The sequence below is a fragment of the Hyla sarda genome, chromosome 3 (genome assembly GCF_029499605.1).
Source record: "Hyla sarda isolate aHylSar1 chromosome 3, aHylSar1.hap1, whole genome shotgun sequence".
Classification (NCBI taxonomy): Eukaryota; Metazoa; Chordata; class Amphibia; order Anura; family Hylidae; genus Hyla; species Hyla sarda.
Genome location: NC_079191.1, coordinates 425,739,548 through 425,764,697, shown reverse-complemented (window position 1 = coordinate 425,764,697; position 25,150 = coordinate 425,739,548). Strand labels below are relative to the sequence as shown.

The following is a 25,150-nucleotide window of genomic DNA, read 5'->3' as shown; positions in this document are numbered from 1 at the left end:
ACTACCACTCCTGGCATGCTGGGAGTGGTAGTTTTGCAACAGCTGGAGAACTAGAAGTCTCAGCATGCCCCTGCTCCAAGCTCACTTTCTAGCTGCTGCTACAAAGTTCATTACTTGCAGAGTATGCTGGAAATGTTGGCCGTAATAGGGTTGTAGAACTAGAAGTCACAGCACGTCCACCAGCTATATATCTTGTAGGCTAATGTTTAGTGATTACTGGTATTATGATTGTGCAAGTGGTGTAGAACTAGAAGCCCCAGCGTGCCTACTAACTCCATACCTTAGCCCAGTAGTAGCCCAGTTTTTCTCAACCAGGGTGCCTCCAGCTGTTGCAAAACTACAACTTCCAGCATGCTCTGACAACATTTGGCTGTCTGGGCATGCCGGGAGTTGTAGTTTTGCAACAGCTGGAGGCACCCTGGTTTGGAAACACTGTTGTAGCCTAATGTACAGTTATGGCTGATTTTATTTTTGTACAAGTGTTGTAGAACTAGAAGTCCCAGAATGCCCACCAGCTCCATATCTTGTAGTAGCACAGAATGTGACGACTGATGTTACGATTGTGCAAGTGTAGAACTAGAAGTCACAGAATGCGCACCAGCTCCATATCTTGTAGCCTAAGGTATAGTGATAACTGGTCCATTATGATTGTGCAAATATTATAGAACTAGAAGTCCCAGCATGCCCAACTGCTCCATATATTTTAGCCTAATGTATAATAACTGAAAGAATGAGCGTGCAAGTGTTGTAGAACTAGAAGTCCCAGCATGTCCACCATCATTATGCCTTGTAGCCTAATTTACAGTAATGACTGATGTTATGATTGTTCAAGTGTTGTAGAACTAGAAGTCCCAGCATGCTCAACAACTCTATATCTTGTATCCTAATGAACAGTGATGACTGATATAATGATTGTGCAAGTGTTGTAGAACTAGAAGTCCCAGCATGCTTACTGTCTCCATCTTGTGGCATAATCTATAGTGATGATTATTGTTATGATTGTGTGTTGTACACAGGAATGCACAGTCTCATAGACAGCAATACATTCCGTGCAGTGTCCACAGAAAGAAGGAACATCGGGCACGGAAATTCTGCCTCGTGCACAGCGCACCTGAATCCTGTTGAATTCAATGGGACTCTGCTGCAGTGAATTCTTTGTGCCGAATTCCAATGCAGAATCCGGTACGGAAATTCCGACGTGTGAACATGGCCTTATGGTACTGCCATTGGGTGCTGCTTCTCTTACACCTGCGAGCTGCCAGCATTGTAAACTTTGGGAGTCAAGGTTGTATGAGCAGCACTTTCCTAACTTAAAGGAGTACTCCCGTGCCCCAGCATTCTGAACATCCGGTTCAGAAGGCTTGGAACAGTGGTCACAACGTCACACTGCCCCCCCCCCCCCCCAATTGATGTCTATGGGAAGGAGCGTTTTTTTGCCATACGGTTTTCTTTAGAAAAACGGATTGAAAACATTATGTCAAAAACGTGATGTGAACCCACCCTTAGACATATACAGTGATCCCTCAACTTACAATGGCCTCAACATACAATAGTTTCACCATATAATGGTCTTTTCTGGACCATTGTAAGTTGAAACCAGACTCAACATACAATGTACAGACAGTCCAGATCTGTGATACCTGTCAATGGCCGGAAGAACTGACCAATCAGAATGGGCAATTTACTGGTAAAACCCCTGTATTACTGAAGCGTATGCACTGACTGGTGTCTGGTAGCGCCCCCTACAGTACAGGGAGGTATTACATGTTCTGTACTCTTTACCTGTATTACTGAAGTGCATGCACTAACTGGTGTCTGGTAGCGCCCCCTACAGTACAGGGAGGTATTACATGTTCTGTACTCTTTACCTGTATTACTGAAGTGTATGCACTGACTGATGTCTGGTAGCGCCCCCTACAGTACAGGGAGGTATTACATGTTCTGTACTCTTTACCTGTATTACTGAAGTGTATGCACTGACTGGTGTTTGGTAGCGCCCCCTACAGTACAGGGAGGTATTACATGTTCTGTACTCTTTACCTGTATTACTGAAGCGTATGCACTGACTGGTGTCTGGTAGCGCCCCCTACAGTACAGGGAGGTATTACATGTTCTGTACTCTTTACCTGTATTACTGAAGTGTATGCACTGACTGATGTCTGGTAGCGCCACCTACAGTACAGGGAGGTATTACATGTTATGTACTCTTTACCTGTATTACTGAAGTGTATGCACTGACTGGTGTCTGGTAGCGCCCCCTACAGTACAGAGCGGTATTACATGTTCTGTACTCTTTACCTGTATTCCTAAAGTGCATGCACTGACTGATGTCTGGTAGCGCCCCCTACAGTACAGGGAGGTATTACATGTTCTGTACTCTTTACCTGTACCAGGGTTACCTGCTCCTTTGGACACTAGGTGAGGGCGACTCCATGTTACTTTTTTAGGACATTGTGTGTACTGTACAGGACCCTGAAGAAGCTCCTGTCCTCTACATAGACCAGTGTTTCCCAAGCAGGGTGCCCCCAGCTGTTGGCCAAACTACAACTCCCAGCATGCCCAGACAGCCTTTGGCTGTCTGGGCATGCTGGGAGTTGTAGTTTTGCAACAGCTGGAGGCTCCCTGCTTGGGAAACACTGACATAGACAGTGATTTACAGCTCCCAGCAGATCTTTATTACTTTTATATGTAAGGATTTGCTTTATCTGTATTAGTTATCTACTTATTTTTCTTTAATTCTCACTTTTTCCTATTTTTTGGATGACATTTTGGTGGCTTCAGAACCAATAACCAGGTTTCCATAGAGTTCTGGTCTCAACATACAATGGTTTCAACATACAATGGTCGCCCTGGAACCGATTAATATTGTAACTTGAGGGAGCACTGTAATCCCTTATCCAAGGGGGATAAAATGTCTGATCTGGGCTCCTGCCACTGGGACCCCACGCAATCTCCGTGCAGCTCCCAGCATTCTGTGCCGGGCGCTGATCCCGAGATGTGACGTCTCTGTCTTGGGAGCAGCGGATAAGATGTCTAAGGCCAGAATACCCCTTTAATGATATTATTGTTGGAACAATCTGATACCATTCTGGATTCTGCTCTTCTGTGTCGTGCCAGGGACCTTCAGGCGGAATGTTTCAAGGAATTCCTCATCAGATGCTCAGGCCTGCGGGGCACCTCTAGGACAGAAGACATTCTCATCTCCGTGGGGACCATCAGGGTCAGTGCTCCTCCTGGAGTGACACATTAGACAACTGCTCCATAGGCAATTCCTTAAAGGGGCACACCGCCCCTAAACATCTTATCCCCTATCCTAAGGATAGGGGATAAGATGTCTGATTGCGGGGTTCCCACCGCAGGGGACTCCCGCAATCCCCCTGCTGCGCCCGGCGTTTGTTTTGAGCGCCGGGTGCAGCGTCAGAGGCTCATGACGTCACGGTCACGCCACGCTTGTGAAATCCCTGCCACGCCCCCTCAATGAAAGTCTATGGGAGGGGGCTCCAGAGCAAGTTCTTTTCTTTTTGAATTTCTTTTCTGTCTGACCACAGTGCTCTCTGCTGACACCTCTGTCCATGTCAGGAACTGTCCAGAGTAGGAGCAAATCCCCATAGCAAACCTCTCCTTCTCTGGACAGTTCCTGTCATGGACAGAGGTGTCAGCAGAGAGCACTGTGGTCAGACAGAAAGGAACTACACAACTTCCTCTGGAGCATACAGCAGCTGATAAGTACTGGAAGGATTAAGAATTTTTAATCGTGTAATTTCCAAATTGTTTTTAGAGACGTCCCCTTTATACAGATGTGCTGCTGCCTATGGAAAGATGGAAAAGGGAACAAGTATCCGTTTGATCACTATGTTAAAGGGGTACTCCGGTGAAAAACAATTTGTAAATTACTTCTATTAAAAAATCTTAATCCTTCCAGTACTTATCAGCTGCTCTATGCTCCAGAGGAAGTTGTGTATTTATTTTCTGTCTGACCACAGTGCTCTCTGCTGACACCTCTGTCCATGTCAGGAACTGTCCAGAACAGGAGCAAATCCCCATAGCAAACCTCTCCTGCTCTGGACAGTTCCTGACTGACATGGACAGAAGTGTCAGCTAGAGATGAGCGAACGTACAGTAAATTCGATTCGTCACGAACTTCTCGGCTCGGCAGTTGATGACTTACCCTGCGTAAATTAGTTCAGCCTTCAGGTGCTCCGGTGGGCTGGAAAAGGTGGATACATTCCTAGGAAAGAGTCTCCTAGGACTGTATCCACCTTTTCCAGCCCACCGGAGCACCGGAAAGCTGAACTAATTTATGCAGGAAAAGTCAATAACTGCCAAGCCAAGAAGTTCGTGACGAATCGAATTTACTGTAAATTCGCTTATCTCTACTGTCAGCCAACATTTCTTGTTCTAAAAATTTTCTCAAAAACCAATAAAAATCATTTAAACCAAAAAGAAAAGAACTTTGTATGTAGTATACAGCAGCTGATAAGTACTGGAAGGATTAAGATTTTTTTTAATAGAAGTAATATACAAGTCTGTTTAACTTTCTGGCACCAGTTGATTTGAGAAAAATAAATAAAATAAAAAATATTTCCCACCGGAGTACCCCTTTAAGTCACATGATATAAGAATCACATGTACAGAGAAAAACAGAAATATTGCCACAAAAAAAATCCTATACTAATACACAATGAGGGATGTAAGAAATGTGCGCCTGTAAATGAGGTGGTAAAACTGAAGTATGTTCGCTCATGAGATTCATTATGCGACCTAAGCTTGCATGCTTGTCAATTGCGCCGTGAACGCCAGCAGCCTCCTGAAGGCCGTGAACTGGGCGTTACTTTATAGGCGCAGGCTTTTTTTTTTTTTTTTTAAAGTTACAAATAATTGCGCAGTTCTTACTCCACCAACAGGCTCTTCAAAGTTAAGCAGCCACTTTACAATATAATTTCTAATTTGCGCAAATTTATTACCAGGTATAAATCTCATTGCAAATTAAGGCCAGCCCTCAGCTAAAATGAGCAATGTACAATAAGTGTTAGGGATCGACAGATTATCGGTATGGCTGATATTATAGGCCGATAATCACGATTTTGGGCATTATCGGTATTGGCAATTACCTTGCCGATAAGCCGATAATGCCCCGCACCGCGACCCACCCGACCCGCCGCACGCCCCCCCCCCCCCCCCCTCGACCCACCGCACCACGTCGCACCCCCCACCGTAGTGCTGGGCGGTATACCGGTATGAACCGGATACCCTTTTTTTTTCTCCCACGGTATGGATTTTTGCCCATACCGCTATACCGGTCAGGCCCCTCCCCCACCCTCCAAGTCAATAAAAAAAATTAAACTTACCCGTAATGGGGGTGGTCCGGGCCATCCTTCCTTCCTGTAGTGTCCGGCAGCATTCCGGGTGGAGGGTGAACCGGTCCGGGCTGTCCTTCTCCGGGGGTCCTCTTCTCCACTCCGGGCAGGCACCGGCCTAGTACGCTGCATAGACGCCGCTACGCCGTGACGACAGGTGCGTCGCTGCGCAGCGGCGTCTATGCAGCGTTACTAGGCCGGAGCCTGCCCGGAGTGGAGAAGAGGACCCCCAAAGAAGAAGGACAGCCCGGACCGGTTCACCCTCCACCCGGAATGCTGTCGGACACTACAGGAAGGATGGATGGCCCGGACCACCCTCCCCGGACGGTCCCTGCAGCAACTGGGAAGGTGAGTCAGGGTTCTGGGATGGACGGGGGTCTGTATAATATACTATACCTACAGTAGGCCCTCCAGCTGTTGCAAAACTACAACTCCCAGCATGCCCGGACAGCCAACGGCTGTCCGGGCATTCTGGGAGTAGTAGTTTTGCAACAGCTGGAGGCACCCCTAGGTGCGGTGCAGCGGGGGGGAGCGGTGGCGGTGATAGGTTTCAGGACCCCCGGACAGGCAGGGGGAGAGAAGCGGGTGGCGGCGGCGGCCTATAGCACCACAAAAGCCACTGCAGTGCATTGATTTAAAGCGTCCGCTTTAAATCAATGATCTGCAGCGGTGTCGCGGGGGGATAAATAGCCGATAACTTATACCGGAATATCGGTATAAGTTATCGGCTATCGGCCCTAACCTCCACCGATTACCGGTATCGGTCCTAAAAAAACGATATCGGTCGATCCCTAATAAGTGTAACAAGAAAACAAAAGAAAAAAATATACAAATATTAAAAAATGTCCCTACTATTTTTGAGGAAAATAATGCCACAAAAACTGCATTGTATAGGAGAAAAAAGCATTTTTGCAGCCCAAAAAAGACACCCCAAAAACGTTTATTTATTAAGGCTAAAAGTTAAAAAAAAAAAAAAAAGAAAGAAAAACAAGCAAACAAAAACCAGTGTTGCCCATAGCAACCATTTATTTATAAGCATGTTTTTTATTATGATTTGAAAATGAAAGCAGAGATCCGATTGGTCTATTTTGCCAACTCAATTTTACAGCAAATAATAACCAACGAGCCCCATTTCTCTATGTTATCTTATGGCTCACGCATTCTCCAGTCTTTATTATACAATATCATAGAAAAGTAAACTTCCACTACAATGTTACCAAGGAGATAATAAGAGAACTTCAATTCCCAGGATGCTTATCTGCTGCGTGACTCAGTAGACCGGATGTACGTCATTCACAAGCGCTGTCACTGTCTTCCCGCTGGGGTTAGTGCTACTTGACAACCACAAGGTGGCGGTGTAGACCGGAAGTAGCATGGCTCATTCGATTTCCGGCATCTGATCGGCGTGGATGACAGTTCGGCTCTGATCTCTGCGGGGATATGGCGGCTGAGGGGGCGACAGGTATCACAACGTGGTGTTTAACCTGTATATAGTGTTATATATATATATATATATATATATATATATATATATATATATATGGTATTGGCGAGCTATGGTGTTAAAAAAATATTTCAGTGTAGCATAGTGTTTCCCAATCAGGGTGCCTCCAGCTGTTGCAAAACTACAACTCCCTGCATGCCCTGACAGCCTTCGGCTGTCCGGGCGTACTGGGAGTTGTAGTTTTGCAACAGCTGGAGGCACCCTGGTTGGGAAACACTGGTGTAATGAATGTACACACACACACTTTCGGTGGCCACTCTATTAGGTACACCTCTCTAGTCACGGTTTATGCTTTCTACAATGTGCTTGAAAAATTCCTTAGAGGTTTTGGTGCATATGGACATGATGACATCACACAGTTCCCCCATATGGACATGATGACATCACACAGTTCCTCCATATGGACATGATGACATCACACAGTTCCTCCATATGGACATGATGACATCACACAGTTCCTCCATATAGACATGATGACATCACACAGTTCCTCCATATGGACATGATGACATCACACAGTTCCTCCATATGGACATGATGACATCACACAGTTCCTCCATATGGACATGATGACATCACACAGTTCCCCCATATGGATATGATGACATCACACAGTTCCTCCATATGGACATGATGACATCACACAGTTCCTCCATATGGACATGATGACATCACACAGTTCCTCCATATGGACATGATGACATCACACAGTTCCTCCATATGGACATGATGACATCACACAGTTCCTCCATATGGACATGATGACATCACACAGTTCTCCATATGGACATGATGACATCACACAGTTCCCCCATATGGACATGATGACATCACACAGTTCCCCCATATGGACATGATGACATCACACAGTTCCTCCATATGGACATGATGACATCACACAGTTCCTCCATATGGACATGATGACATCACACAGTTCCTCCATATGGACATGATGACATCACACAGTTCCTCCATATGGACATGATGACATCACACAGTTCCTCCATATGGACATGATGACATCACACAGTTCCTTCATATGGACATGATGACATCACACAGTTCCTCCATATGGACATGATGACATCACACAGTTCCTCCATATGGACATGATGACATCACACAGTTTCTCCATATGGACATGATGACATCACACAGTTTCTCCATATGGACATGATGACATCACACAGTTCCTCCATATGGACATGATGACATCACACAGTTCCTCCATATGGACATGATGACATCACACAGTTCCCCCATATCGACATGATGACATCACACAGTTCCTCCATATGGACATGATGACATCACACAGTTCCCCCATATCGACATGATGACATCACACAGTTCCTCCATATGGACATGATGACATCACACAGTTCCCCCATATCGACATGATGACATCACACAGTTCCTCCATATGGACATGATGACATCACACAGTTCCTCCATATGGACATGATGACATCACACAGTTCCCCCATATGAACATGATGACATCACACAGTTCCTCCATATGGACATGATGACATCACACAGTTCCCCCATATGGACATGATGACATCACACAGTTCCTCCATATAGACATGATGACATCACACAGTTCCTCCATATGGACATGATGACATCACACAGTTCCTCCATTTTTAAAGGGTATCTCCCACCATCCTTTTTTATTTTTCTTTCTGTCCCTGCCTATTGCCCATCTACCCCTAACCCCCTCCTTGCCTTTTTTTTACTAGATTAAAAATGCATTTTTTTCTGCCTGGTAGTGTGCTCACTTACCAGGCAGACTTCCCCAGCAGGCGCGATGTCACTCATGCCTGCTGGGGGGGCCGACTTCCACCCTTAATTCACCTATACAATGTACCTCCAGCTGTTTCACCACTACAACTCCCAACATGCTGGGAGTTGTAGTGGGGAAACAACTGGAGGCACCCTGTGGTGAAAACAGTATGTGTGTTACGGCGATGGCCGCAGCTGCCACACATCCCACTCCCCCGAACTCCGCCACTTTTATTTAAGTATTTGCCGATATCAATTACCGATACTTCTTTAAAATGTCATTGTCATGTCATGTGACAGGGTATTTTAAGGTCCTGTGACAGGGTATTTTATGGTCATGTCATGTGATAGGGTATTTTATGGCCTTTTTTTAAATAGTTAAAAATAATGGTGGTTTCATTTTTAATTAGAGAAAAGGATATATATATTCACATTTATTATATTTTTAACAATTTTTTTCAGTTTTTTCACTATTACATGCAATCTGTAGATTGCATACACTGATCAATGCTATTCCATAGCATAGCATTGATCAGTGTTATTGGTGCTCCTTTACTACTGCCTGCCATAGATGGCCGCAGTATAGTAGCGACAATAGGACGGCACAGAGCCTGAAAAGGGACCACCAGCCGCCCTCTTAGCTGATCGCAACACCACGATTACACCGCGGTCACAGTCCCGACCAGCATCCCTAAACTACCGGCAGTTAATTTCAGGACTTTTTTCAGACGCCGCCATCAACTTTGAGCATCTAAAGGGTTAATGCCTGACATCACCTCGATCGGTGATGATCACTATTAGCCACAGGTCCCCGGCTATGACGCGCGCTGCACAGTTTGCGCGCTGCATTGCGCAGGGCACCTTTGTGATACCAGGTATCGGGGATATTTGCAAGAGTACGTGTACTTGTGCGAATGTCCAATATCGGGACATCCCAAATGGACATGGCCAGTAACAATACTCAGGTAGGCTGTGGTGTTTTTATACCAGCCTCAATTGGTACCAATGGGCCCAAAGTGTGCCCAGAAAATGTCCCCCCCCCCTCACGGTTACAGCACCAAAAGGCAGGAGGGATCTATGCTTTCATGTTGTTTACACCAAATTCTGACAACTTTCACAACCAGTGAGCCTCTGTCCGTTGCAAAACTACAACTCCCAGCATTCCCGGACAGCCGAAGGCTGTCCGGGCATGCTGGGAGTTGTAGTTTTTCAATAACTGAAGGCACCCTGGTTGAGAAACTGTGTTCTAAATTAGAGATGAGCGAACTTACAGTAAATTCGATTCGTCACGAACTTCTCGGCTCGGCAGTTGATGACTCTTCCTGCATAAATTAGTTCAGCTTTCAGGTGCTCCCGTGGGCTGGAAAAGGGGGATACAGTCCTAGGAGACTCTCTTTCCTATGAATGTATCCACCTTTTCCAGCCCACCGGAGCACCAGAAAGCTGAACTAATTTATGCAGGATAAGTCATCAACTGCCGAGCCGAGAAGTTCGTGACGAATCGAATTTACTGTAAGTTCGCTCATCTCTATTCTAAATGTATTGGAACAATACTAGTTTGTTTATTTATTTTCTCCCAATCCAGAAACTGAAATGTCCTTTGAAGAAGAAGAGGAGGAGGAGGATCATGGGATCGCTCTTTCAATGGTTGAGAGACCTAAAAGTAAGTCTTAGCTTATGTGCGTATGGCTTCCGGATCAGGCTGGGGGAGGGGAAAACCGTGCGCTCCCTAGCCGGACCGGCGCCGGACTCCATTGACTTTAATGAGCCGGCTGGAGTCAAATAGTGACTCCGGTCGGCTCATTTCTGGCCCGTATATGTATCCGGTTTTGTGCAAAAATGAGCCGACCATAGTCACTGTTTGACTCCAGTCGGCTCATTAAAGGGGTTCTCCGGTGCTTAGACATCTTATCCCCTATCCAAAGGATAGGGGATAAGATGCCTTATCGCGGGGGTCCCGCCACTGGGGATCTTGCACGCGGCACTCCTGTTAAAATCAGTCCCCGGCACATGTTCGCTCCGGATCTGATTACCGGCGACCACGGGGCCGGCGGCATGTGACGTCAAGGCTCCGCCCCGTGTGACGCCTCTACCCCCTCAATAATAGCCTATGGGAGGGGGCATGACAGTTCGGCGCCAGTCCGGCTTGGGTATAAGAGCACACAGTTTTCCCCTCCCCCAGCCGGATCTGCCAGCTGTACGCTCCAAACATAGCCTTACATGGACACAATACTTTTTTTCAGCCTTCTGAGTAGTGAATCCTTTATCTTAAAGGGGTATTCCAGGGAAAAACTTTTATATATATACATATATATATATATATATATATATATATATATATATATATATATATATAAAAAAAAATCTCAACTGGCTCCAGAAAGATAAACAGATTTGTAAATTACTTCTGTTAAAAAATCTTAATCCTTTCAGTACTTATGAGCTGCTGAAGTTGAGTTGTTCTTTTCTGTCTAAGAGCTCTCTGATGACACTTGTTTCGGGAACTGTCCAGTTTAGAAGCAAATCCCCATAGCAAACCTCTTCTCTTCTGTGCAGTTCCCGAGACAAGCAGAGATGTCAGCAGAGAGCACTGTTGCCAGATGGAAGAAAACTCAACTTCAGCATCTGATAATTATTGGATGGATTAGGATTTTATTTTTTATTTTTTTTAAGTAATTTACAAATCTGTTTAACTTTCTGGAACCAGTTGATATATATAAAAAAAAAAAAAAGTTTTTTCCTGGAATACCCCTTTAACTCTGTAAAAAGTCCATTAGTTGCTCGGAATTAAATTTTAAAGCTCCCCTGTCATATTATAATAAAAACTTTTGACTTGAGGCAGGGGCATGTTAGTAGTTTTGATGGGTCGATCATTAGATATAGCTGGGGGAAGCGCCTGGTTATGCCCTTCGCTCCCTACAGGAGGCGATCCCCATAGACTTCTAATGAAGCTATGTTAGGGTTCAGTTAGGCTCTGTTCACACCAACATTTAAGCACGTTCTTTCATATATCATATGAAGGAGTATACACAGAGAGCTTGGATGGGAGGTGTATAACTACTATATATCCTGATCCCAAAGAGATAGCAGCAGTATACAGATAGAGCTGGGATGGGAGGGGAATAACTAATTGATATCCTGATCCCATATAGATAGCAGCAGCAGTATACAGATAGTGCTGGAGGAGAGGCCTATAACTACTATATACAGTATCCTGATCTCATAGAGATAGCAGCAGCAGTATACAGATAGAGCTGGAGGAGAGGTGTATAACTACTATATATCCTGATCCCATAGAGATAGAGCTGGGATGTGAGGGGTATAACTATTAGATATCCTGATTCCATAGAGATAGCAGCAGCAGTATACAGATAGAGCTGGAGGAGAGGTGTATAACTAATAGATATCCTGATCACATAGAGATAGCAGCAGCAGTATACAGATAAGGGGAGATTTATCAAAACCTGTGCAAAAGAAAAGTTGCCCAGTTGTCCATAGCAACCAATCAGATGGCTTCTTTCATTTTGCAGAGGCCTTGTTAAAAGTGAAAGTAGCGATCTGATTGGTTGCTATGGGCAACTGGGCAACTTTTCCTCTGAACAGGTTTTGATAAATGTCCCTCATAGAGGTGGAGGGGAGGTGTATAACTACTATATATCCTGATTCCAAAGAGATAGCCGCAGCAGTATACAGATAGAGCTGGAGGGGGGGGGGGGGTGTATAACTACTATATATCCTGATTCCAAATAGATAACAGCAGTATACAGATAGAGCTTGGAGGGTGGGGTATAACTACTATATATCCTGATCCCATAGAGATAACAGCAGCAGTATACAGACAGAGCTTGGAGGGGGGGGTGTATAACTACTATATATCCTGATTCCAAATAGATAACAGCAGTATACAGATAGAGCTTGGAGGGAGTGGTATAACGACTATATATCCTGATCCCATAGTGATAACAGCAGCAGTATACAGACAGAGCTTGGAGGGAGGGGTATAACTACTATATATCCTGATCCCATAGAGATTCCTGCTCTCCCTTGACAACCCCTTTAAGGAAGTGTGCAGAGCAGCCTTGTGTGGGATTGAAATTTCTTTGTGATTTTAAACTGGTTGGTTTTTCTCCCATTTACAGAAATGCGAGCAAAAATCCCTAAGAGCTGCCACGTGACCACGGATCTGTGTGTCCGCCTCATACACAAAGCCATGTGTAAGAATCAGTGGGAGAGAGCGTCCGGACTCCTGTCCAATTACCTCCAGATACTCGAGGATCGCAACACATTTAGACGGGGAGAAGCCCCAAAGGTGATTGAATCAATTTCTCAGGACGTAGGGGGAATTTATAATTGATTTACACTGTTTTTTTGTTGGTAAAAAGTCGCAAATTTTTGTGCATTAGCTAAAAGTATCACAAAAAAAGCTCCAAATTCATTTCGTCTCCTTAAATTGTGCCTGTCGTTATCACAAACTTTTGATATCATGTAGATACTATGGGGTCCACAGGGACCTATAACACTGCACACCCTGATCTTTTACACTGTTCACTGCAAAGCCATAGCTTTGCATTGATCAGTGTTATCGGGCGGTTGATTGCTCAAGCCTGCATTTCAGGCTTGCAGCAATTAATCGCCGTTGGGACGTGCAGGAGGCAGGTAAGCCACCCTCTTGCTGCGTCCCAGCTGATCGGGACATCGCAATTTTATCGCAATGTCCCGATCAGCCCGACTGAGCTGCCGGGAATGCTTTAACTTTCACTTTTAGACGCGGCGATCAACTTTGATCGCCGCGTCTAAAGAGTTAATGCCGGACATCTGCCTGAACGGCGATGTCCAACATAAGCCACGGGTCCTGGCTGCTGATAGCTCGCTTCATAAAACCCCACCCCCCCGGACCGCAGCGCCGTATAAACCCGGCGTTTTGCGGCAAGGTTGTCCCTGCAGCTGTTGTCTGTGTGTGTTTTTATGAGGAAAACAATTACAGGAAGTGAGGGCAGTACAAGCAAGGCTCTGTGCAGGCTTCTGCCTTTTTTTTAATCATCCTGATGTGTGAGCCGGGAGCATGTTATAGAGCCACAGTACACAGAGCCCTGCTTGTCCTCAGTGTACAGAGCCCTGCTTGTCCTCAGTGTACAGAGCCCCGCTTGTCCTCAGTGTACAGAGCCCCGCTTGTCCTCAGTGTACAGAGCCCCGCTTGTCCTCAGTGTGCACACAGAGCCCCGCTTGTCCTCAGTGTGCACACAGAGCCCCGCTTGTCCTCAGTGTGCACACACGGCCCCGCTTGTCCTCAGTGTGCACAGAGAGCCCCGCTTGTCCTCAGTGTGCACACAGAGCCCCGCTTGTCCTCAGTGTGCACACAGGGCCCCGCTTGTCCTCAGTGTGCACACAGGGCCCCGCTTGTCCTCAGTGTGCACACAGGGCCCCGCTTGTCCTCAGTGTGCACACAGGGCCCCGCTTGTCCTCAGTGTGCACACAGGGCCCCGCTTGTCCTCAGTGTGCACACAGGGCCCCGCTTGTCCTCAGTGTGCACACAGGGCCCCGCTTGTCCTCAGTGTGCACACAGGGCCCCGCTTGTCCTCAGTGTGCACACAGGGCCCCGCTTGTCCTCAGTGTGCACACAGGGCCCCGCTTGTCCTCAGTGTGCACACAGGGCCCCGCTTGTCCTCAGTGTGCCCACAGAGCCCCGCTTGTCCTCAGTGTGCCCACAGGGCCCCGCTTGTCCTCAGTGTGCCCACAGGGCCCCGCTTGTCCTCAGTGTGCACACAGGGCCCCGCTTGTCGTCGGCGTACAGGGCCCCGCTTGTCCACCCATACTTCCGGTATTTGGTCTCCTCACAGAGACACAGACAATAGCTGTAGGGACATAAATGTACTCATTTTTTAACCAATGTATCTAACAAATATACAGATAATGTTATGATCTACAATATATAAAAAGTTTTTGTTAACGACAGGTACATTTTAACTAAAGAAAATGGCTTGAATGTAGTGCAGTGCGATTAGCTTTTTGCAACGGTCGAAGATTTATCAACTGAAAAATTATAAATTTTTCTTTTTTTTTTTTTTTCAATACACATTAGTGCACACAAGTTAAAGGTATCCAAAATGGTTCACCTACACCAACAATAATAAATTCATCTTTTTTTTTATTTTATTTTTTTTTGCATATGGTTTTCAATATGGTTCCGTACTGTTTTCAAATTGAACCCCTGTACGGGAACTGTTTTGCAAAAACGTTGTGTGAACTCAGCATTACAGTAAAATAATGGTAAAATAAAAAGACTTGCACTAAAGTACTTTCCGGTGTGTGCCCTGTGCATGGAAATGGAATAAGTACCGCACAGAGGTAAATGAAGTGTATTACAAAGTATAAGTATAACTTGGCATCATGGGCTCAAAGGCTGAAGAAGAGAAAATCCTGCAATATCCCTTTAAGGGAATGGCATATAAGGAGGTACCTCCTGTACTCCCACTGATCTATTTTTTTCAAATCAACTGGTGCTAGAAAGTTAAACAGATTTGTAAATTACTTCTATAAAAAAAAAAAAATCTTAATCCTTCCAGTACTTATCAGCTGCTGTATGCTCCAGAGGAAGTTGTGTAGTTCTTTCCAGTCTAACCACAGTGCTCTCTGCTGCCACCTCTGTCCATGTCAGGAACTGTCCAGAGTAGAAGCAAATGCCCATAACAAACCTCTCCTTCTCTGGACAGTCCCTGACATGGACAGAGGTGGACATGGACAGTGTTTCCTAACCAGAGTGCCTCCTGTTGTTGCAAAACTACAACTCCGGGCATGCTGGGAATTGTAGTTTTGCAACTGCTGGAGGGCCACAGTATGAGACCACTGGTCTATTATCTAGAGAGGGAAGGCACTGCACCCACTTATTTGAATGGGTGTAATGTAATACCAAATGTCCCCTGCAGGGGCCGCTAGAATCTTTCTTAGTGATAAACCACCTAATTATCAGTGTGTGTATGTCAGAATAATAGTTCTGCTTGAACAGATTGGGGCCCCTGTAATAGTCTAGTATCTTTAAAGGGGTACTCTTGCTGTATGCTCCAGAGGAAGTTGTGTAGTTCTTTCCAGTCTAACCACAGTGCTCTCTGCTGCCACCTCTGTCCATGTCAGGAACTGTCCAGAGTAGAAGCAAATGCCCATAACAAACCTCTCCTTCTCTGCACAGTCCCTGACATGGACAGAGGTGTCAGCAGAGAGCACTGTGGTCAGACTGAAAAGAACTACACAACTTCCTCTGGAGCATACAGCAAGAGTACCCCTTTAAAGATACTAGACTATTACAGGGGCCCCAATCTGTTCAAGCAGAACTATTATTCTGACATACACACACTGATAATTAGGTGGTTTATCACTAAGAAAGATTCTAGCGGCCCCTGCAGGGGACATTTGGTATTACATTACACCCATTCAAATAAGTGGGTGCAGTGCCTTCCCTCTCTAGATAATAGACCAGTGGTCTCATACTGTGGCCCTCCAGCAGTTGCAAAACTACAATTCCCAGCATGCCCGGACAGCCTTTGGCTGTCCGGGCATGCTGGGAGTTGTAGTTTTGCAACAACAGGAGGCACTCTGGTTAGGAAACGCTGTAATAAAATAAGCTCCCACATGCATAGAAGGGGCTGTCCCCTTGCTAAGTACAAAGAAGTAAAAATCCGGTATAAGGTCGCCGGTTCATCAACCCTTCTGGGGAAGATTCATCAAAACCTGTGCAAAGAAAAAGTTGCTGAGTTGCCCATAGCAACCAATCAGATCGCTTCTTTCATTTTTGAAAAAGGCCTCTGAAAAATGAAAGAAGCGATCTGATTGGTTGCTATGGACAACTGGGCAACTTTTCCTCTTGATGAATCTCTCCCCCATTGTGTGTTGATGATTATATATATAAATGTTTTTTTTTTTTTTTTTACAGATTATTTGGAGATTAGGAAATGAGATCCTTCTTAATCATCCGAAAGCCACAAAAGACGACATCAGCGTGTTCAACGAATACATGAAGAACATCGGGGTAAAGAACTATCTTCCGGTGAGTGCGCAGCATCTTGTACATTTTCAGTTTCACCCTCCTCTTCACCCATAAATATTGTGTTACAAAGTACAACTGATACAGTATCAAACAAGCCTCATATGGGTCTGTAAGTGAAAGACTTTTATGGCTATTAATAGGCCAGGAAATAGTAACGCAAACATGAAAAATCACTGCATTCTTAAAAAGTACCTGTCATCTAATGTACTTTTCTAAACTAACTCAGGCTATGTTCCCTGACTACTCCAAACACTCCTTCCACCCTAAAAAGCTGTGTATCTTACCTTTTTTCTTGCTCACATAGTGCAATCTCCTATAAGGAGTAAGTTGGCGTTTCCCAGCAGGCATGACATCACTGAAGCCTGCCGGGGGACCACTTCTGCCCTCACATCATTGCAGTGTTGTGATGAATAAAAGACCTCAGGCTCTGTGCAACTTTCATTGAGCTCTGTGCAGCTTTCAGTCTGTGCATCTTGCAGTGAGGCTCTTTGCAGCTTTTCAATGAAGTTCTTTGCAGCTGTCAATTAAGCAAAAGTGCAGAGAAACACTTCCTGAGTTTGGTCTCCTGCCAGGTTGGGATTAATTGTGGCAGGGAGCAGAACAGAGCCACCCAGTGGCCGTTTTTTCTATTACATTTTAAACATATTTATGTTGATGATTTTAAAAGCAAGTGAATGGGAAAGTGTCTGCTAATTACACAAGGAACGCTATATTAAAAGTTTTATTTGGTGACAGGTACTCTCTAAGGGGGAGATTTATCAAAACCTGTGCAAAGGAAAAGTTGCCTAGTTGCCCATAGCAACCAATCAGATCGCTTCTTTCATTTTCCACAGACCCTTTTGAAAATGAAAGAAGCGATCTGATTGGTTGCTATGGGCAAGTATATATATATATATATATATATATATATATATATATATGAGAGAGAGTTAGAAGTATGTGTGTGTGTGTGTATATATATATATATATATATATATATATATATATATATACTGTATATATGTGTGTGTGTGGGGAAGTAGATAAAGATATAGATAGGGATAGACATAGGTAAGGAAGTTAGATATAGAGGGAGATAGGTAGATAGACATGAGATGGATAGGTATATATAGATGGATGTGTGTGTGTGTGTGTATATATATATATATATATATATATATATATATATATATATATTCCTGTGTTAAAAAAATATATCCTATATGTTGTTTTTGTTATTATTGTATTTTTGATTTCAGGGATTCTTTTTTTTTATCTCTAAAATCCTCTCCAGCACCAAGCTATAAACCTTTTTTGATATTATGCTAACTAGGTTCAAAAGCCTAGAGGCATTCACCAGCCTGGCAAGAGCCCAGGTAAGTCCAGCCCATGTCCTCTTTATCTAGTGGCTGTCAGTCAAACAAGGCAGATCGGACCAAGCTGGTCAGTGGGCGGTAATAAAAAGATTATTAGCTCGAGCTACATGACCTCCTGATATGTTAGGGAATACCCACTGGGCACTTGAGCCTCATTTACATGATAACAACAAAGGTTTATAATGTCAGTTCTGGAAATTACTTTTTTCTAGCCACGGGCTACTTTACACCCCTGTTGTTCTAATTGGCCGCTTTAAAAGGGTACTCCAGTGGAAAACTTTTTTTTAATTTTTTTTTTAAATATTAAATCAACTGGTGCCAGAAAGTTAAACAGATTTTTAAATTACTTCTATAAAAAATTCTTAATCCTTCCAGTACTTATTAGCAGCTGTACACTACAGAGGAAATTCTTTTCTCTCTGACCACAGTGCTGTCTGCTGTCATCTCTGTCCATGTCAGGAACTGTCCAGGGCAGGAGAAAATCCCCATATAGCAAACATATACTGATCTGGACAGTTCCTAAAATGGACAGAGGTGTCAGCAGAGAGCACTGTGGTCAGACAGAAAAGAAATCCAAAAAGAAAATAATTTCCTCTGTAGTATACAGCTGCTAATAAGTGCTGGAAAGATTAAGAATTTTTGATAGAAGTCATTTACAAATCTTTTGAACTTTCTGGCATCAGTTGATTTAAAAAAAAGTTTTCCACCGGAGTACCCCTTTAAGCCGCTCATTTTGAAACGTAATAAATTTTATATGGGTGCGAGTCGCATACAGCAAGCACATTAAATGCATCTAGTTTTTTGTTTTGTTTTTGTTACTAAACCTTTGTCTATTATTTTTTCAACATAAATCTAAATCGTTCTCTATGGCACATGCCAGGTTAAAGGAAGGCTCTGTGCTGCCCCCTACTGGATATACACATTATTGCTCAGCTCAGTCCTCCTCCTCCTTGTTACCTCTATATGTAGTGTTGTTCTTGCAGGAGGAGGTTGGGCTGATAATTGACCTGGATTTCTATGTTCTCACAGATTACATTGTTTGTTCCGGATACAGGTTCCTGAGATCCTGTATTTTCTGGCTGTGTAATGTACACACACCCATCGGCTGGCAGTGCCCGGGCTGTGTCCCTTAGGGCTGATTCATACCCCCCCCCGGCTTCATGTGGACTACGTGTCCTTTTTTCTTACTGACACAATTCTTCCTAATTTTGTTCTATTATCTGTTTCTGTACGTAATACTTGGTTCATGACACTGAACTACTATAAGAACTAATAGTGGATAGCAGGGTTTCCCAACCAGGGTGCCTCCAGCTGTTGCAAAACTACAACTCCTAGCATGCCCGGACAGCCTACGGCTGTCCGGGCATGCTGGGAGTTGTAGTTTTGCAACAGCTGGAGGCACCCTGGATGGGAAACACTAGATTTGCTGTAAAAGAGATGGTGCACAACATTGTGCATTACCTGCAGTGAAGCAGAACAGATTTAGTAAAACAGCAGAGCAGAAATGGAGCAGATTAACCCTTCAATATCCTCTGCAGTCCCAGCTTGGCGCCTCAGAAGTCTGACATAAACAGCAAAAACTGAAAGGGTTGAAAGGAATATTCTCTGTGCTTCAAAGGGATATAATTAGAGATGAGCGAACTTACAGTAAATTCAATTCGTCACAAACTTCTCAGCTCGGCAGTTGATGACTTACCCTGCATAAATTAGTTCAGCTTTCAGGTGCTCCGGTGGGCTGGAAAAGGTGGATACATTCCTAGGAGACTCTTTCCTAGGACTGTATCCACCTTTTCCAGCCCACCGGAGCACCTGAAAGCTGAGCTAATTTATGCAGGGTAAGTCATCAACTGCCGAGCCGAGAAGTTCGTGACGAATCGAATTTACTGTAAGTTCGCTCATCTCTAGATATAATGAAAGTATTTTATTGGCATAAAAGGCCTGATATAAATAACTGATTTCAGGTTTTCCCTTTATCAGGCATAACACGTCCTGACATGACAACACCAAAATACAATGAAAGTCTTTGAAGAGAGAACCTTAAATTCTTATTATCAGGCCTTTATGCCAATAAAATACTTTGAGTATATCTCTTTGGAGCGCAGGGAATATTTCTTTTCACCTTTTTTGTTATGTTATAGTTTTGCTTTATGAAATGGTTAGGTTTGTGATAGATGTGTAATGTGGGCTGTCCTACAATAATACTCCCTATGTACAAGAATATAACTACCGTACTATAATACTGCTCCTATGTACAAAAATATAACTACCGTACTATAATACTGCTCCTATATACAAGAATATAATTACTATAATACTGCTCCTATGTACAAGAATATAACTACCGTACTATAATACTGCTCCTATGTACAAGAATATAACTACCGTACTATAATACTGCTCCTATATACAAGAATATAAATACTATAATACTGCTCCTATGTACAAGAATATAACTACCGTACTATAATACTGCTCCTATGTACAAGAATATAACTACCGTACTATAATACTGCTCCTATGTACAAGAATATAACTACCGTACTATAATACTGCTCCTATGTACAAGAATATAACTACCGTACTATAATACTGCTCCTATGTACAAGAATATAACTACCGTACTATAATACTGCTCCTATGTACAAGAATATAACTACCGTACTATAATACTGCTCCTATATACAAGAATATAACTACCGTACTATAATACTGCTCCCTATATACAAGAATATAACTACTATAATACTGCCTACTATGTACAAGAATATAACTACTATAATACTGCCTCCTATATACAAGAATATAACTACTATAATACTGCCTCCTATATACAAGAATATATCTACTATAATACTGCTCCTATGTACAAGAATATAACTACTATAATACTGCCTCCTATATACAAGAATATAACTACTATAATACTGCCTCCTATATACAAGAATATAGCTACTATAATACTGCCTCCTATATACAAGAATATATCTACTATAATACTGCTCCTATATACAAGAATATAACTACTATAATACTGCCTACTATGTACAAGAATATAACTACTATAATACTGCCTCCTATATACAAGAATATAACTACTATAATACTGCCTCCTATATACAAGAATATATCTACTATAATACTGCTCCTATATACAAGAATATAACTACTATAATACTGCTCCTATATACAAGAATATAACTACTATAATACTGCTCCTATATACAAGAATATAACTACTATAATACTGCTCCCTATATACAAGAATATAACTACTATAATACTGCTCCTATATACAAGAATATAACTACTATAATACTGCTCCTATATACAAGAATATAACTATTATAATACTGCTCCTATATGCAAGAATATAACTACTATAATACTGCTCCTATATACAAGAATATAACTACAATAATACTGCCCCTATATACAAGAATATAACTACTATAATACTGCCTCCTATATACAAGAATATAACTACTATAATACTGCTCCTATATACAAGAATATAACTACTATAATACTGCTCCTATATACAAGAATATAACTACTATAATACTTCTCCTATATACAAGAATATAACTATTATAATACTGCTCCTATATACAAGAATATAACTACTATAATACTGCTCCTATATACAAGAATATAACTACTATAATACTGCCTCCTATATACAAGAATATAACTACTATAATACTGCTCCTATGTTCAAGAATAAAACTATAATACTGCTCCTATATACAAGAATATAACTACTATAATACTCCTCCTATATACAAGAATATAACTATTATAATACTGCTCCTATATACAAGAATATAACTACTATAATACTGCCCCTATATACAAGAATATTACTACTATAATACTGCTCCTATATACAAGCATATAACTACTATAATACTGCTCCTATATACAAGAATATAACTACTATAATACTGCTCCCTATATACAAGAATATAACTACTATAATACTGCTCCTATATACAAGAATATAACTATTATAATACTGCTCCTATATACAAGAATATAACTACTATAATACTGCCCCTATATACAAGAATATAACTACTATAATACTGCCTCCTATATACAAGAATATAACTACTATAATACTGCTCCTATATACAAGAATATAACTACTATAATACTGCTCCTATATACAAGAATATAACTACTATAATACTGCTCCTATATACAAGAATATAACTATTATAATACTGCTCCTATATACAAGAATATAACTACTATAATACTGCTCCTATGTACAAGAATATAACTACTATAATACTGCTCCTATATACAAGAATATAACTACTATAATACTGCTCCTATATACAAAAATATAACTACTATAATACTGCCTCCTATATACAAGAATATAGCTACTAGAATACTGCCTCCTATATACAAGAATATAACTACTATAATACTGCTCCTATATACAAGAATACAACTACTATAATACTGCTCCTATATACAAGAATATAACTACTATAATACTGCTCCTATATACAAGAATATAACTACTATAATACTGCCTCCTATATACAAGAATATAACTACTATAATACTGCTCCTATATTCAAGAATAAAACTATAATACTGCTCCTATATACAAGAATATAACTATTATAATACTGCTCCTATATACAAGAATATAACTACTATAATACTGCCCCTATATACAAGAATATAACTACTATAATACTGCCTCCTATATACAAGAATATAACTACTATAATACTGCTCCTATATACAAGAATATAACTACTATAATACTGCTCCTATATACAAGAATATAACTACTATAATACTGCTCCTATATACAAGAATATAACTATTATAATACTGCTCCTATATACAAGAATATAACTACTATAATACTGCTCCTATATACAAGAATATAACTACTATAATACTGCCTCCTATATACAAGAATATAACTACTATAATACTGCTCCTATATTCAAGAATAAAACTATAATACTGCTCCTATATACAAGAATATAACTACTATAATACTCCTCCTATATACAAGAATATAACTATTATAATACTGCTCCTATATACAAGAATATAACTACTATAATACTGCCCCTATATACAAGAATATTACTACTATAATACTGCCCCTATATACAAGAATATAACTACTATAATACTGCTCCTATATACAAGAATATAACTACTATAATACTGCTCCTATATACAAGAATATAACTACTATAATACTGCTCCCTATATACAAGAATATAACTACTATAATACTGCTCCTATATACAAGAATATAACTACTATAATACTGCTCCTAATTACAAGAATATAACTACTATAATACTGCTCCTATATACAAGAATATAACTACTATAATACTGCTCCTATATACAAGAATATAACTACTATAATACTGCTCCTATATACAAGAATATAACTACTATAATACTGCTCCTATATACAAGAATATAACTACTATAATACTGCTCCTATATACAAGAATATAACTACTATAATACTGCCTCCTATATACAAGAATATAACTACTATAATACTGCTCCTATATACAAGAATATAACTACTATAATAGAATATACATGTTGTAATGCTGCCTCCTGGTGTCTGTTCCCATACGTGTCTTATTGTAAAGCTCTCCTGTTGCAGATTTCCCTGGAGCAGGCCTATTACATGATGTGTATCGGGGAGACTGATGAAGCTCTGCGGGTGCTCAGTTTAGCGGAGAGCTGGCGGTACGGGCGACTCTCCATCAGTCAGAACAAGCTGCAGAAGCTGATCCAGGCGCATAGGGCCGTCCTCAACTACCGCTCCTGGGTGGATCTGAAAGCTGCAGCCGGTCAGAATGGTAATATGTAAGAAGTGGTTATGTTGTTGTGACATCTCTGTATAATGTTACATATAGATTGTTTCCAATATGTTGGATATGATGTGATGTCTTTTTCTCTGTAGATCAGGATTATGTTTCCCAGTCGTCTTCCACTCAGGTTATGAGAAGCTACTACAGACAAGCCACCGTCGCGTTTCGGGAGATCATTCAGTCCCCTGGAGTTTGGGATCCCTTCGTTCTCAACTATGTGCATGTAAGCAGTACACATGGCATTTAGTATTTCTGATTATTTTCATCTTTTTTTTCTTTTTTCTTTCTAAGAATTCCCAACTTTTTTTAGTATTTATTTTACTCTCGACAGAGCCATGTGAGAGCTTATTTTTGTGGGACAAGTTTTACACTTTAATTGCAATAACATTTTGCAAAAACAAGAGAATATAAATTGTGTAATAATGTATTAAAGGGGTATTCCTGGAAAAACTTTTTTATATATATATATATATATGTGTGTCAACTGGCTCCAGAAAGTTAAACAGATTTGTAAATTACTTCTATTAAAAAAATCTTAATCCTTTCAATAATTATCAGCTGCTGAAGTTGAGTTGTTCTTTTCTGTCTGGCAACTGCACAGTGTAGAAGAGGTTTGCTATGGGGATTTGCTTCTACTCTGGACTGTTCCGATACAGGTGTCATCAGAGAGCACTTAGACAGAAAAGAACAACTCAACTTCAGCAGCTCATAAGTACTGGAAGGATTAAGATTTTTTTAATAGAAGTCATTTACAAATCTGTTTAACTTTCTGGAGCCAATTGATATATAAATAAATATATATATATATATATATATATATATATATATATATATATATATATACATATATATATATATATATATATTAAAAAAAAGTTTTTTTCCTGGATAAGGCTGGGTTCACACTACGTTTTCTCCCATACGGGAGCGCATACGGCAGGGGGGAGCTAAAACCTCGCGCTCCCGTATGCCTTCGTATGCGCTCCCGTGTGTCATTCATGTCAATAAGCCGGCCGGAGTGAAACGTTCGGTCCGGTCGGCTCATTTTTGCGCCGTATGCGCTTTTACGACCGGACCTCAAACCGTGGTCGACCACAGTTTTAGGTCCGGGGGAAAAGTGCATACGGCGCAAAAATGAGCCGACCGGACCGAACTTTTCACTCCGGCCGGCTTATTGAAATGAATGACACACGGGAGCGCATACGAAGGCATACGGGAGCGCGAGGTTTT

The 25,150-nt window shown here is 41.8% G+C and overlaps 1 protein-coding gene across 1 annotated transcript in view; it reads left to right on the top strand.

The window, feature by feature from the left end:
* The first annotated feature begins 6,681 nt into the window (after window positions 1–6,681).
* The window catches only part of TAF1A (TATA-box binding protein associated factor, RNA polymerase I subunit A), a 41,523-nt gene continuing 23,054 nt past the window's right edge, over window positions 6,682–25,150 (top strand). Inside the window, exons 1-6 of the mRNA XM_056568397.1 lie at window positions 6,682–6,819; window positions 10,235–10,312; window positions 12,789–12,958; window positions 16,574–16,687; window positions 23,710–23,908; window positions 24,013–24,143. Coding sequence (XP_056424372.1) covers window positions 6,798–6,819; window positions 10,235–10,312; window positions 12,789–12,958; window positions 16,574–16,687; window positions 23,710–23,908; window positions 24,013–24,143 — 714 coding nt within the window. The 5' untranslated portion in view covers window positions 6,682–6,797. The remainder of the gene's footprint in view (window positions 6,820–10,234; window positions 10,313–12,788; window positions 12,959–16,573; window positions 16,688–23,709; window positions 23,909–24,012; window positions 24,144–25,150) is intronic.